The sequence below is a fragment of the Salmo salar genome, unplaced genomic scaffold, assembly GCF_965601325.2.
Source record: "Salmo salar unplaced genomic scaffold, fSalSal1 ptg000117l, whole genome shotgun sequence".
Lineage (NCBI taxonomy): Eukaryota > Metazoa > Chordata > Actinopteri > Salmoniformes > Salmonidae > Salmo > Salmo salar.
The window spans coordinates 1,085,001-1,100,000 of NW_027675317.1; the positions used below are offsets into that span (position 1 = coordinate 1,085,001).

Genomic DNA, 15,000 nt, shown 5'->3' on the forward strand with positions numbered 1-15,000 from the left:
CACCGACCTTTCTTTGGAGGGCATATAAATGCCGTCCCTTGTGCTCAGAGTCCCATCTCTTCTGCCACACATCTATCAAAATGTCTCTGATCTCACATTTGTCCTCACCTCTACCCAGTGGAACATTAATATATATTATATCTTGTTTTAAAGTTATTTTAGCTAACTAGTCTACAATTTCATTCCATTCCACACCTGAATGTGCTGGGACCCAGCAGAATCTCACTACTAGACCCATTCTCTCAATTCTCCATAATAACATTAATACCTCCAATAGTAGGTCACTCCTAATAGATTTACCAGATGATAAACTATTCAATACAGACAGAGAATCTGAGGATACTATAATTCTAACAGGTTGTACGTCCTCCACCCACTGGAGGACAACTATTATCACCAACAGTTCAACTGAGTACACTGACAGTTCATCTGTTAGTCTTCTACATATCTGCACATCACATTCAGGAAGGTAAACACCTGCTCCTGTGGGCCCACTATCTGGGCCCTTGGATCCATCTGTGAAAAGAGGTAAAAAAGCATAACAACTTCTACCAATGTAATTGTCAACCAGTTTCCCTTTATCACTGACTTCTGACCCAATCTTTCCTTTTGTCTACCAAGGTTAGATCAACAACAGGATCTGGGAGTAACCATGGAGGAACATCCCCTATCACCACAGAAAGGGCCAACCTCCAACTCCCTGAAACTACTCTCATCAGCAAGCTTTCCAACTGTCCAACCAAAACCACTGCCTTGTCTACTAGTATATTCCCAACAGTCATCTAGAACAGTAGCAGTGGGATGCTCAACCTCACAGCCTTTCAACCCAATAAGCTGATGACAATTTATTACGTCGTATATCCAAAGGCATCTCACCTGCCTCAACTGGACTATAATATAAATCCATGATATTATGGGATACAAAATGGGAAAAGGGGAAATTATGATAATACTAAAAAACACCCTTCTAACTAACCCTACAATCATTAAAACCCACTACCCCATTCCACTACTTTGACCCTATCTGCTCCTGCACCAGGCCAACTAACCCTACACTCATTAAAACCCACTACCCCATTCCACTACTTTGACCCTATCTGCTCCTGCACCAGGCCAACTAACCCTACACTCATTAAAACCCACTACCCCCATTCCACTACTTTGACCCTATCTGCTCCTGCACCAGGCCAACTAACCCTACACTCATTAAAACCCACTACCCCATTCCACTACTTTGACCCTATCTGCTCCTGCACCAGGCCAACTAACCCTACACTCATTAAAACCCACTACCCCCATTCCACTACTTTGACCCTATCTGCTCCTGCACCAGGCCAACTAACCCTACACTCATTAAAACCCACTACCCCATTCCACTACTTTGACCCTATCTGCTCCTGCACCAGGCCAACTAACACTACACTCATTAAAACCCACTACCCCATTCCACTACTTTGACCCTATCTGCTCCTGCACCAGGCCAACTAACCCTACACTCATTAAAACCCACTACCCCATTCCACTACTTTGACCCTATCTGCTCCTGCACCAGGCCAACTAACCCTACACTCATTAAAACCCACTACCCCCATTCCACTACTTTGACCCTATCTGCTCCTGCACCAGGGCAACTAACCCTACACTCATTAAAACCCACTACCCCATTCCACTACTTTGACCCTATCTGCTCCTGCACCAGGCCAACTAACCCTACACTCATTAAAACCCACTACCCCCATTCCACTACTTTGACCCTATCTGCTCCTGCACCAGGCCAACTAACCCTACACTCATTAAAACCCACTACCCCCATTCCACTACTTTGACCCTATCTGCTCCTGCACCAGGCCAACTAACCCTACACTCATTAAAACCCACTACCCCCATTCCACTACTTTGACCCTATCTGCTCCTGCACCAGGCCAACTAACCCTACACTCATTAAAACCCACTACCCCATTCCACTACTTTGACCCTATCTGCTCCTGCACCAGGCCAACGGCCTGGGAGGACGGGACACCACCACTCAACACACCCTGGAACTCTTCTGAAGTCAAATCTAGTATGACCAAATACTTCTCTGCAGCTGCCACCAAAACATATTTTTTTCTGTGATTTACATTCCATTTCTGTGGTACAGTTGATAACCATTTGCTATGAACACTAAGAAGCCAACCTTACTGAAGCATATATCACTGGTTGGCCCATCCCTCTGTGCTGTCACAGATCTACTACTCACAGGGATCCTCTCAGGATTCTTCAGCCTTGACCCATCCTCCTCTACTTTCTTCACTGCCTCAGCAGTGACAACCTGTTCCCAACAGTGGGGTCAGTGGGATTGGATAGGGGCCCCTCTACCTCTCTCTCTCTCTCTCTCTCTGACTGGAGGAGACAGGTGAAATGGTGTGTCTCCTCTGGTCAACAATACTCACCTTGAGTGACTCCACAGCCTGTTGGAGCTCCTTCAGCTCCTTCTCTCTCTCCTGGAATCTCTGCTGGACCTTCTGCTGACTCATCCCCAGCTGCCTCTGTGGAGAATCACTCTTCAATGAGCTATCAAGCTTTATTAGTCCAGTAGATCAATAGTATAGTAATGTGACATAGGGCCCATAGAGAGGAAGATCTAAAAAAATGGATGGTCCATTTACTAAATGATATTTATTTGTTGCTATGTGAATGATTATAGTTTTTATGGTAGGACTACATGTATCAACAGGTTGAGACTGAACTTTGGACTCATAAAAGGCCATTCAGAATGATAATAGTGTTTGACATTATAAAATGGTGATACATCTGGAGAATCTGGGTTAACATATCAATATACTCAAGGTTTGTGTTCATATTTGTTCTGCTGAGGATCCATTTCATTTCAATGATCTCATATTCAAACAGCCTTAGTTCCTACTGTATCTTTAATTCTTTGTTTATCAGACAGTCACCAATAAGTTGTTCTGGTCTTACCTGTTTCTCAGTCCTCTCTGCTGCAGCTGACACTGTATCATGGCCTTTATGTTCATCCATTGTACACAGATAACAGATACACTGCTGATCGGTACGACAGTAAACCTCCAGCAGTTTGTCATGATGAGAGCAGATCTTCTCCTGTAGTTGTGCGGTGGCTTTGACCAGCTTGTGCCTCTTCAAAGCAGGAGATTCGTAGTGAGATTGGAGGTGAGTCTCACAGTAAGAGGCCAGACACGCCAGACAGGACATGAGTGCTTTCTGCTTTCTGGTCCCAGTGCAGACATCACACGCCACATCTCTAGGTCCAGCATAGCACAGAGCAGGAGGGGGAGCAGCCTGGAGTCCTGTCTTCTTCAGTTTCTCCACCAGCTCAGCCAACATGTTATTTTTACTCAGCGTCGGCCTCGGACTGAAGGTCTGTCTGCACTGAGGACAGCTATAGACCCCTTTCAGAACATCCTGATCCCAGCAGCCCTCAATACAGCTCCTACAGTAACTGTGTCCACAGGGGATGGTGACTGGTTCCTTCAGTAGATCCAGACAGACAGAACAACAGAACTGGTCCTGGTCCAGCAGAACTCCCTGTTGAGCCATTTGGACGGTTGTTCACTCTCACACAGACAGACGACACAGAGACTCAGATCAGTTTCGTTTCCTCAGAAGACAGTTTGTGAAGGGGGAGGGATTTCCTGGTTCTGCCAGAGGGGTGGGGTTAGAGGGAGGGAGGGGTTAGAGGAATGCAGGAAGAGAGAGAGGAACTGCATGCAACATCAAGAGGGAGACAAATAGTTTTGTTCCAATGTTAGAGCCCTTAACATGGAACAAATGACATAATGAATCTTAAAATGTGAGTTGTTAGAATATATGAAGGGTAACAGTTTTCTATGAAGTACGTATGTATCATTATTTTAATCACCTTTATAATGCCTTATAAATCAATAAGTCCTGAGGAGGTGTGATATATGGTTATTATACAGTACCGCGGCTAAGGGCTGTTCTTAGACAAGACACAACACGGATTGAGAATTATCTAACACTTTCAACAATACAATCACATTTTATTTCATTGGTTTCGTACACATATTTATCAGATGTTATTGTGGGTGAAGTGAAATGCTTGTTTTCCCAGCTCACAGAGGGCAAATCTAAAAAGTCAATGAAAATATTAGGACAAGCAATGATATATATATATATATATATATACACTGTGTACTGTGATGTGATGCATAGACAATTTGGAGTACATCTGTAGTATATCTGAAGAATAGTAGATGTACAGCAGTAGTTATATAGGATGAACCATGACTAGAATACAGTATATACATATGAAGTGGACAGCAGTAGTTATATAGGATGAACCATGACTAGAATACAGTATATACATATGAAGTGGACAGCAGTAGTTATATAGGATGAACCATGACTAGAATACAGTATATACATATGAAGTGGACATCAGTAGTTATATAGGATGAACCAGGACTGGAATACAGTATATACATATGAAGTGGACAGCAGTAGTTATATAGGATGAACCATGACTAGAATACAGTATATACATATGAAGTAGACAGCAGCAGTTATATAGGATGAACCATGACTAGAATACAGTATATACATATGAAGTGGACAGCAGTAGTTATATAGGATGAACCAGGACTAGAATACAGTATATACATATGAAGTGGACAGCAGTAGTTATATAGGATGAACCAGGACTAGAATACAGTATATACATATGAAGTGGACAGCAGTAGTTATATAGGATGAACCATGACTAGAATACAGTATATACATATGAAGTGGACAGCAGTAGTTATACAGTAGGAGGAGCCAGGAACCAGTCATGGTTCATCCTATATAACTACTGCTGTCCACTTCATATGTATATACTGTATTCTAGTCATGGTTCATCCTATATAACTACTGCTGTCCACTTCATATGTATATACTGTATTCTAGTCATGGTTCATCCTATATAACTGCTGCTGTCTACTTCATATGTATATACTGTATTCTAGTCATGGTTCATCCTATATAACTACTGCTGTCCACTTCATATGTATATACTGTATTCTAGTCCTGGTTCATCCTATATAACTACTGCTGTCCACTTCATATGTATATACTGTATTCTAGTCATGGTTCATCCTATATAACTACTGCTGTCCACTTCATATGTATATACTGTATTCCAGTCCTGGTTCATCCTATATAACTACTGATGTCCACTTCATATGTATATACTGTATTCTAGTCATGGTTCATCCTATATAACTACTGCTGTCCACTTCATATGTATATACTGTATTCTAGTCATGGTTCATCCTATATAACTACTGCTGTCCACTTCATATGTATATACTGTATTCTAGTCATGGTTCATCCTATATAACTACTGCTGTACATCTACTATTCTTCAGATATACTACAGATGTACTCCAAATTGTCTATGCATCACATCACAGTACACAGTGTATATATATATATATATATATATCATTGCTTGTCCTAATATTTTCATTGACTTTTTAGATTTGCCCTCTGTGAGCTGGGAACACAAGCATTTCACTTCACCCACAATAACATCTGATAAATATGTGTATGAAACCAATAAAATAAAATGTGATTGTATTGTTGAAAGTGTTAGATAATTCTCAATCCGTGTTGTGTATTGTCTAAGAACAGCCCTTAGCCGCGGTACTGTATAATAACCATATATCACACCTCCTCAGGACTTATTGATTTATAAGGCATTATAAAGGTCATTAAAATAATGATACATACGTACTTCATAGAAAACTGTTACCCTTCATATATTCTAACAACTCACATTTTAAGATTCATTATGTCATTTGTTCCATGTTAAGGGCTCTAACATTGGAACAAAACTATTTGTCTCCCTCTTGATGTTGCATGCAGTTCCTCTCTCTCTTCCTGCATTCCTCTAACCCCTCCCTCCCTCTAACCCCACCCCTCTGGCAGAACCAGGAAGTCCATCCCCCTTCACAAACTCTCTTCTGAGGAAACGAAACTGATCTGAGTCTCTGTCTCGTCTGTCTGTGTGAGAGTGAACAACCGTCCAAATGGCTCAACAGGGAGTTCTGCTGGACCAGGACCCGTTCTGTTGTTCTGTCTGTCTGGATCTACTGAAGGAACCAGTCGCCATCCCCTGTGGACACAGTTACTGTAGGAGCTGTATTGAGGGCTGCTGGGATCAGGATGTTCTGAAAGGGGTCTATAGCTGTCCTCAGTGCAGAGAGACCTTCACTCCAAGGCCTACGCTGAGTAAAAATAACATGTTGGCTGAGCTGGTGGAGAAACTGAAGAAGACAGGACTCCAGGCTGCTCCCCCTCCTGCTCTGTGCTATGCTGGACCTAGAGATGTGGCGTGTGATGTCTGCACTGGGACCAGAAAGCAGAAAGCACTCATGTCCTGTCTGGCGTGTCTGGCCTCTTACTGTGAGACTCACCTCCAATCTCACTACGAATCTCCTGCTTTGAAGAGGCACAAGCTGGTCAAAGCCACCGCACAACTACAGGAGAAGATCTGCTCTCATCATGACAAACTGCTGGAGGTTTACTGTCGTACCGATCAGCAGTGTATCTGTTATCTGTGTACAATGGATGAACATAAAGGCCATGATACAGTGTCAGCTGCAGCAGAGAGGACTGAGAAACAGGTAAGACCAGAACAACTTATTGGTGACTGTCTGATAAACAAAGAATTAAAGATACAGTAGGAACTAAGGCTGTTTGAATATGAGATCATTCAAATGAAATGAATCCTCAGCAGAACAAATATGAACACAAACCTTGAGTATATTGATATGTTAACCCAGATTCTCCAGATGTATCACCATTTTATAATGTCAAACACTATTATCATTCTGAATGCTCTTTTATGAGTCCAAAGTTCAGTCTCAACCTGTTGATACATGTAGTCCTACCATAAAAACTATAATCATTCACATAGCAACAAATAAATATCATTTAGTAAATGGACCATCCATTGTTTAGACCTTCCTCTCTATGGGCCCTATGTCACATTACTATACTATTGATCTACTGGACTAATAAAGCTTGATAGCTCATTGAAGAGTGATTCTCCACAGAGGCAGCTGGGGATGAGTCAGCAGAAGGTCCAGCAGAGATTCCAGGAGAGAGAGAAGGAGCTGAAGGAGCTCCAACAGGCTGTGGAGTCTCTCAAGGTGAGTATTGTTGACCAGAGGAGACACACCATTTCACCTGTCTCCTCCAGTCAGAGAGAGAGAGAGAGAGAGAGGTAGAGGGGCCCCTATCCAATCCCACTGACCCCACTGTTGGGAACAGGTTGTCACTGCTGAGGCAGTGAAGAAAGTAGAGGAGGATGGGTCAAGGCTGAAGGATCCTGAGAGGATCCCTGTGAGTAGTAGATCTGTGACAGCACAGAGGGACGGGCCAACGAGGGATATATGCTTCAGTAAGGTTGGCTTCTTAGTGTTCATAGCAAATGGTTATCAACTGTACCGCAGAAATGGAATGTAAATCACTGAAAAAAAATATGTTTTGGTGGCAGCTGCAGAGAAGTATTTGGTCATACTAGATTTGACTTCAGAAGAGTTCCAGGGTGTGTTGAGTGGTGGTGTCCCTTCCTCCCAGGTCGTTGGCCTGGTGCAGGAGCAGATAGGGTCAAAGTAGTGGAATGGGGTAGTGGGTTTTAATGAGTGTAGGGTTAGTTGGCCTGGTGCAGGAGCAGATAGGGTCAAAGTAGTGGAATGGGGTAGTGGGTTTTAATGAGTGTAGGGTTAGTTGGCCTGGTGCAGGAGCAGATAGGGTCAAAGTAGTGGAATGGGGGTAGTGGGTTTTAATGAGTGTAGGGTTAGTTGGCCTGGTGCAGGAGCAGATAGGGTCAAAGTAGTGGAATGGGGTAGTGGGGTTTTAATGAGTGTAGGGTTAGTTAGAAGGGTGTTTTTTAGTATTATCATAATTTCCCCTTTTCCCATTTTGTATACCAAAATATCATGGATTTATATTATAGTCCAGTTGAGGCAGGTGAGATGCCTTTGGATATACGACGTAATAAATTGTCATTAGCTTATTGGGTTGAAAGGCTGTGAGGTTGAGCATCCCACTGCTACTGTTCTAGATGACTGTTGGGAATATACTAGTAGACAAGGCAGTGGTTTTGGTTGGACAGTTGGAAAGCTTGCTGATGAGAGTAGTTTCAGGGAGTTGGAGGTTGGCCCTTTCTGTGGTGATAGGGGATGTTCCTCCATGGTTACTCCCAGATCCTGTTGTTGATCTAACCTTGGTAGACAAAAGGAAAGATTGGGTCAGAAGTCAGTGATAAAGGGAAACTGGTTGACAATTACATTGGTAGAAGTTGTTATGCTTTTTTTACCTCTTTTCACAGATGGATCCAAGGGCCCAGATAGTGGGCCCACAGGAGCAGGTGTTTACCTTCCTGAATGTGATGTGCAGATATGTAGAAGACTAACAGATGAACTGTCAGTGTACTCAGTTGAACTGTTGGTGATAATAGTTGTCCTCCAGTGGGTGGAGGACGTACAGCCTGTTAGAGTTATAGTATCCTCAGATTCTCTGTCTGTATTGAATAGTTTATCATCTGGTAAATCTATTAGGAGTGACCTACTATTGGAGGTATTAATGTTATTATGGAGAATTGAGAGAATGGGTCTAGTAGTGAGATTCTGCTGGGTCCCAGCACATTCAGGTGTGGAATGGAATGAAATTGTAGACTAGTTAGCTAAAATAACTTTAAAACAAGATATAATATATATTAATGTTCCACTGGGTAGAGGTGAGGACAAATGTGAGATCAGAGACATTTTGATAGATGTGTGGCAGAAGAGATGGGACTCTGAGCACAAGGGACGGCATTTATATGCCCTCCAAAGAAAGGTCGGTGGACCAAGGTTCAAAGGTCAGATTAGGAAGGAAGAGGTGGTGTTTCCTCGATTGTGTTTAGGACATTGTACATTGAACTGGTCCTTCCACCTGGTCTGGCAGCATGTGAATGGTTTGTGTCTGGCCTTCCCTGTAGCTCAGTTGGTAGAGTGTTTGCAACGCCAGGGTTGTGGGTTCAATTCCCATGGGGGGAAAAAATAATATATATGAAAATGTATGAAATTCAAATGTATGCATTCACTACTGTAAGTTGCTCTGGATAAGAGTGTCTGCTAAATGACTAAAATGTAAATGGAGGGTATTGTCAATGAAACGGTGGAGCATGTGTTGTTATATTGTTGTAAGGATGTTGAAGAGAGGGAAAGATTGAAGTGTAGGGTCATTGAGGTTGGATGGGGTTGGATGGGGGTTTGGAAGGGATTTGGGGGTTGGGGGAGGGTCTATTAGAAGTTAGTAGGGATCTTTTTTATTTTCTCAGAAGTACTGAGTTAGGTAGGAGGATTTAGAAATGGTGTAAACCGTGATTGAACACACTCCAGCACAGTAGGAGGCGCCACACTCCTTTAACGTTGGTTTGAGGACCTCCATTATACCATAGAAGAAGAAGAAGTTGGTAACGTGAGGTTTTGTCGTTCGTAAAGAGTGCAGCTATTCTTTTGCCTATTTTCCAAATGTATTTTGTCATGGTGGGAGGGTTTGTTTATTGGTTTCCTCTGTTTATCGGTTAGAGTTGAGGAGGGAGTAGGGTAGTTTGATGTCCTCAACCGAGTGGAGAAGAAACGCTGTCTCTTCAGGTGCGTTGTGGAGAATGGTGTGGAGGAATTATTGATCCTGGTCGGTGAACAGGTGGGAGAGGAACATAAACACTCTGTATCCAGAATGAACAAGGCGGTGGTTGTGGTAATGTAAAAGGTGAGTCTTGTTACCCGGCTAGTTACCAGTATGATTTATGTGAGGGGTTGTGTTGGTGCTGATTTCGACAAGAGTAGTGGTGTCTAATCTGCCTCCGTTTATTACCACCGAACAGATCCGTAAAGAGTTGGTTCGTTTTGCTAAATGTGGAAGTGTTTTTCTGAACGAAATTCAAGGTTAAACAGGGGAGGGGTGGTACACAGGGTTTGTTAGCACAGAGGAGCCCAGTGATATAATATTATATATATATATAATATTACTATATGTCCCAGCTGTTTGCTGTGGTTTTGAAGTAATTCTCTTCCAGCCCGCGTTAACCTTGTAGGTTTACCTCAGGTAACTTATTATGAACTATCCTTGTAGGTTTACCTCAGGTAACTTATTATGAACTATCCTTGTAGGTTTACCTCAGGTAACTTATTATTAACTATTCTTGTAGGTTTACCTCAGGTAACTTATTATTAACTATCCTTGTAGGTTTACCTCAGGTAACTTATTATTAACTATCCTTGTAGGTTTACCTCATGTAACTTATTATGAACTAACCTTGTAGGTTTACCTCAGGTGACTTATTATTAACCTCTATGGGCTAGGTGGGACGCTAGCGTGCCACCCGTGGTGCACTCCATCAACAGCAGGTGCATTTCAAGAGCGGCAAATTTGAATCCAAATAAATGTCAAAATTCAAATTTTTCAAAAATACAACTATTTTACACCATTTGAAAGATAAACATCTCCTTAATCTAACCACGTTTTACGATTTCAAAAAGGTTTTACGGCGAAAGCATAAATTTAGAGTATGTTAGGACAGTACATTTACAAGAGTTGTGTGTAATGTTTTGTCAAGTCAAAGACAGGGTCACCAAAACCATAAAACCAGCTAAAATGATGCACTAACCTTTTACAATCTCCATCAGATGACACTCCTAGGACATTATGTTAGACAATGCATGCATTTTTAGTTCTATCAAGTTCATATTTATATCCAAAAACAGCGTTTTACTATGGCATTGATGTTGAGGAAATCGTTTCCCTCCAATAACCGGCAGTCAAGTCAGCGTCACAAATTAAATAATTAAAATTAGAAAACATTGGTAAAATATTATATTGTCATTTAAAGAATTATAGATTTACATCTCTTGAACGCAATCAACTTGCCAGATTTAAAAATAACCTTACTGGGAAATCACACTTTGCAATAATCTGAGCACTGCGCCCAGAAAAATACGCGTTGCGATACAGACTAGACGTCATGTTGGGGAGATCTAAAATCGAAAATACTATGTAAATAATCCATTACCTTTGATTCTCTTCATCAGATGTCACTTCCAGGTATCACAGGTCCATAACGAATGTAGTTTTGTTCAAAAAAGCTCATCATTTATGTCCAAAAATCTCCGTCTTGTTCGCACATGATCTAAGCCAGCCGGACTTCTCGTCATGAACGAGGGGAAAAAATATATTTCCGTTCGTTCAAACATGTCAAACGTTGTATAGCATAAATCATTAGGGCCTTTTTTTAACCAGAACATGAATAATATTCAAGGTGGACGAATGCATACTCTTTTAAAACGTATTGGAACGAGGGTACCCAACATGAACTCGCGCGCCAGGTGTCTAATGGGACATCATCGTTCCATGGCTCTTGTTCGGTCAGATCTCCCTCCAGAAGACTCAAAACACTTTGTAAAGGCTGGTGACATCTAGTGGAAGCAATAGGAAGTGCCAAAATATTCCTAAGCCCCTGTGTTTTTCAATGGGATAGGTTTAAAGGTAATACAACACATCAGGTATCCACTTCCTGTCAGAAAATGTCTCAGGGTTTTGCCTGCCAAATGAGTTCTGTTATACTCACAGACACCATTCAAACAGTTTTAGAAACTTTAGAGTGTTTTCTATCCATATATAATAAGTATATGCATATTCTAGTTACTGGGTAGGATTAGTAACCAGATTAAATCGGGTACATTTTTTTTATCCAGACGTGCAAATGCTTCCCCCTAGCCCTAACAGGTTAACTATCCTGGTAGGTTCACCTCAGGTAAGTTATTATTAACTATCCTTGTAGGTTTACCTCAGGTAACTTGTTATTAACTAGGTTACAGCTACTTGGTGAGGAAGCTTACTGTTCACCTGGTTATTGATTGTAGTGGCCTACAGGGATAGTTGGCGCAAAGCCTTCAAACGTTAAACATGTTCTGGTCATGGTTAACTGTATATATATATTTTTTATTATATAAAAATGTGTAAATTCTCAACAAATCGCATGTCTCTGTTCTCTTTTTCAAGATGTGTCCGATTTAAACAGTCAGAAGAAAGAATAAAAAGAAATAACCTTTTTTTATTTGTTTCTAAATGGCTGCTGGGTAATATGATAATCGTTGAAATCTGTTGGTTCGTAGGCATCAAATAGAGAGAATGCTGCGCAGGTTCACTGAGTTGTAAACCTAATGGATAGGTGGAGATCATTGATTTGTAGCTCTGACTCAGTTGCTACCTCAGATTATGAGTCTATCAAGTGTGGTGAATGAGGTATGTAGTTCCCACAGAAGACCACAGGGAGGAGCAAGAGAGATATAAACCCATACAGTTTATCTCTTTAAATACCCTGAACCTAACAATCAATCTAATGTATTTATAAAGACCTTTTTACATCAGCAGATGTCACAAAGTGCTGTACAGAAACTCTAACCCTACGTATAACCTGTTTTATCCTGAACCCTAATTCTAGGGTAGGGTAGCCTACAACCCCTTTAGAAACTATTATAGTAATAATATTATGTTAGTAAATACCATTATAGTACTAAATAGGTTCTATTGTTATTTTTAAATAAAACCTATGTATAGTACTTAGCATTTAACTCTTTTTTTTGGTTATTTTATTTAATTTATAATTTAGAGGAGTCTGTCTAATTAATGAAAAGTTAAGTTATTGCCAGACTTTTAATGAAACCTTTATTTAACCAGGTGGGCCAGTTGAGAACAAGTCCTTTATTTAACCAGGTGGGCTAGTTGAGAACAAGTCCTTTATTTAACCAGGTAGGCTAGTAGAGAACAAGTCCTTTATTTAACCAGGTAGGCCAGTTGAGAACAAGTTCTCATTTACAACTGCGACCTGGCCAAGATAAAGCAAAGCAGTGTGACACAAACAACAACACAGAGTTACATGGAGTAAACAAACGTACAGTCAATAACACAATAGAAAAGTCTATATACAGTTGTGCAAATGAGGTAAGATAAAGGAGGTAAGTTAATAAATAGGCCGTGGTGGCGAAATAATTACAATTTAGCAATTAAACACTGGAGTGATAGATGTGCAGAAGATGAATTTGCAAGTAGAGATATTATTAACTAACTGCTATCTCTCTGTCCCTCTCTCTCTCTCTCTCTCTCTGTGTCTCTCTCTCTCTCTCTCTCTCTCTGTCTCTCTCTGTCTCTCCCTCTCTCTCTCCCTCTCTCTCTCCTCTCTCTCTCTCTCTCTCTGTCTCTCTCTCTGTCTCTCTCTGTCTCTCTCTCTCTGTCTCTCTCTCTCTGTCTGTCTCTCTCTGTCCCTCTCTCTCTCTGTCCCTCTCTCTCTCTGTCTCTCTCTCTCTCTCTGTCTCTCTCTCTCTCTGTCTCTCTCTCTGTCTCTCTCTCTCTGTCTCTCTCTCTCTCTCTCTCTGTCTCTCTCTCTCTCTCTCTCTCTCTCTCTGTCTCTCTCTCTCGCTCTGTCTCTCTCTCTCTGTCCCTCTCTCTCTGTCCCTCTCTCTCTCTCTCTCTCTCTCTCTGTCTCTCTCTCTCTCTCTGTCCCTCTCTCTCTCTCTCTGTCCCTCTCTCTCTCTCTGTCCCTCTCTCTCTCTCTGTCCCTCTCTCTCTCTCTCTCTCTCTGTCCCTCTCTCTCTCTCTCTCTGTCCCTCTCTCTCTCTCTCCTTCTCTCTCTCTCTCTCTCTCTGTCCCTCTCTCTCTCTCTCTGTCTGTCCCTCTCTCTCTCTCTCTGTCCCTCTCTCTCTCTCTCTGTCCCTCTCTCTCTCTCTCTGTCCCTCTCTCTCTCTCTCTCTGTCCCTCTCTCTCCCTCTCTCTCTCTGTCCCTCTCTCTCTCCCTCTCTCTCTCTCTGTCCCTCTCTCTCTCTCTCTCTCTCTGTCCCTCTCTCTCTCCCTCTCTCTCTCTCTGTCCCTCTCTCTCTCTCTCTCTCTGTCCCTCTCTCTCTCTCTCTCTCTGTCCCTCTCTCTCTCTCTCTCTCTGTCCCTCTCTCTCTCTGTCCCTCTCTCTCTCCCTCTCTCTCTCTCTGTCCCTCTCTCTCTCTCTGTCCCTCTCTCTCTCCCTCTCTCTCTCTCTGTCCCTCTCTCTCTCTCTCTCTCTCTGTCCCTCTCTCTCTCTCTCTGTCCCTCTCTCTCTCTCTGTCCCTCTCTCTCCCTCTCTCTCTCTGTCCCTCTCTCTCTCTCTCTCTGTCCCTCTCTCCCTCTCTCTCTCTCTCTCTGTCCCTCTCTCTCTCTCTCTCTCTGTCCCTCTCTCTCCCTCTCTCTCTCTGTCCCTCTCTCTCTCCCTCTCTCTCTCTCTGTCCCTCTCTCTCTCTCTCTCTGTCCCTCTCTCTCTCTCTCTGTCCCTCTCTCTCTCTCTCTCTCTCTGTCCTTCTCTCTCTCTCTCTGTCCCTCTCTCTCTCTCTCTGTCCCTCTCTCTCTCTCTCTGTCCCTCTCTCTCTCTCTCTGTCCCTCTCTCTCTCTCTCTCTGTCCCTCTCTCTCTCTCTCTCTCTCTCTGTCCCTCTCTCTCTCTGTCCCTCTCTCTCTCCCTCTCTCTCTCTCTCTCCCTCTCTCTCTCTCTGTCCCTCTCTCTCCCTCTCTCTCTCTGTCCCTCTCTCTCTCCCTCTCTCTCTCTCTGTCTCTCTCTCTCTCTCTCTCTCTCTCTGTCCTTCTCTCTCTCTCTCTGTCCTTCTCTCTCTCTCTCTCTCTCTCTCTCTCTCTGTCCTTCTCTCTCTCTCTCTGTCCCTCTCTCTCTCTCTCTCTGTCCCTCTCTCTCCCTCTCTCTCTCTGTCCCTCTCTCTCTCCCTCTCTCTCTCTCTGTCCCTCTCTCTCTCTCTCCTCTCTCTGTCCCTCTCTCTCTCCCTCTCTCTCTCTCTGTCCCTCTCTCTCTCTCTCTCTCTGTCCCTCTCTCTCTCTCTCTCTCTGTCCCTCTCTCTCTCTCTCTCTCTCTGTCCCTCTCTCTCTCTGTCCCTCTCTCTCTCCCTCTCTCTCTCTCT

At 42.7% G+C, this 15,000-nt stretch overlaps 2 protein-coding genes across 2 annotated transcripts in view; one reads left to right on the forward strand and one right to left on the reverse strand.

Annotated features, from left to right (window-relative positions):
• The window catches only part of LOC145866033 (tripartite motif-containing protein 16-like), an 11,311-nt gene extending 7,718 nt beyond the window's left edge, over positions 1-3,593 (reverse strand). The window contains exons 1-2 of the mRNA XM_082970916.1: positions 2,962-3,593; positions 2,433-2,528 (exon numbers count right to left, since the gene is read on the reverse strand). Of these exons, the coding sequence (XP_082827042.1) occupies positions 2,433-2,528; positions 2,962-3,558 (693 nt within the window). The 5' untranslated portion in view covers positions 3,559-3,593. The remainder of the gene's footprint in view (positions 1-2,432; positions 2,529-2,961) is intronic.
• Positions 3,594-5,949: 2,356 nt separating this feature from the next.
• The window catches only part of LOC145866022 (tripartite motif-containing protein 16), a 13,143-nt gene continuing 4,092 nt past the window's right edge, over positions 5,950-15,000 (forward strand). The window contains exons 1-2 of the mRNA XM_082970903.1: positions 5,950-6,647; positions 7,080-7,175. Coding sequence (XP_082827029.1) covers positions 6,051-6,647; positions 7,080-7,175 — 693 coding nt within the window. The 5' untranslated portion in view covers positions 5,950-6,050. The remainder of the gene's footprint in view (positions 6,648-7,079; positions 7,176-15,000) is intronic.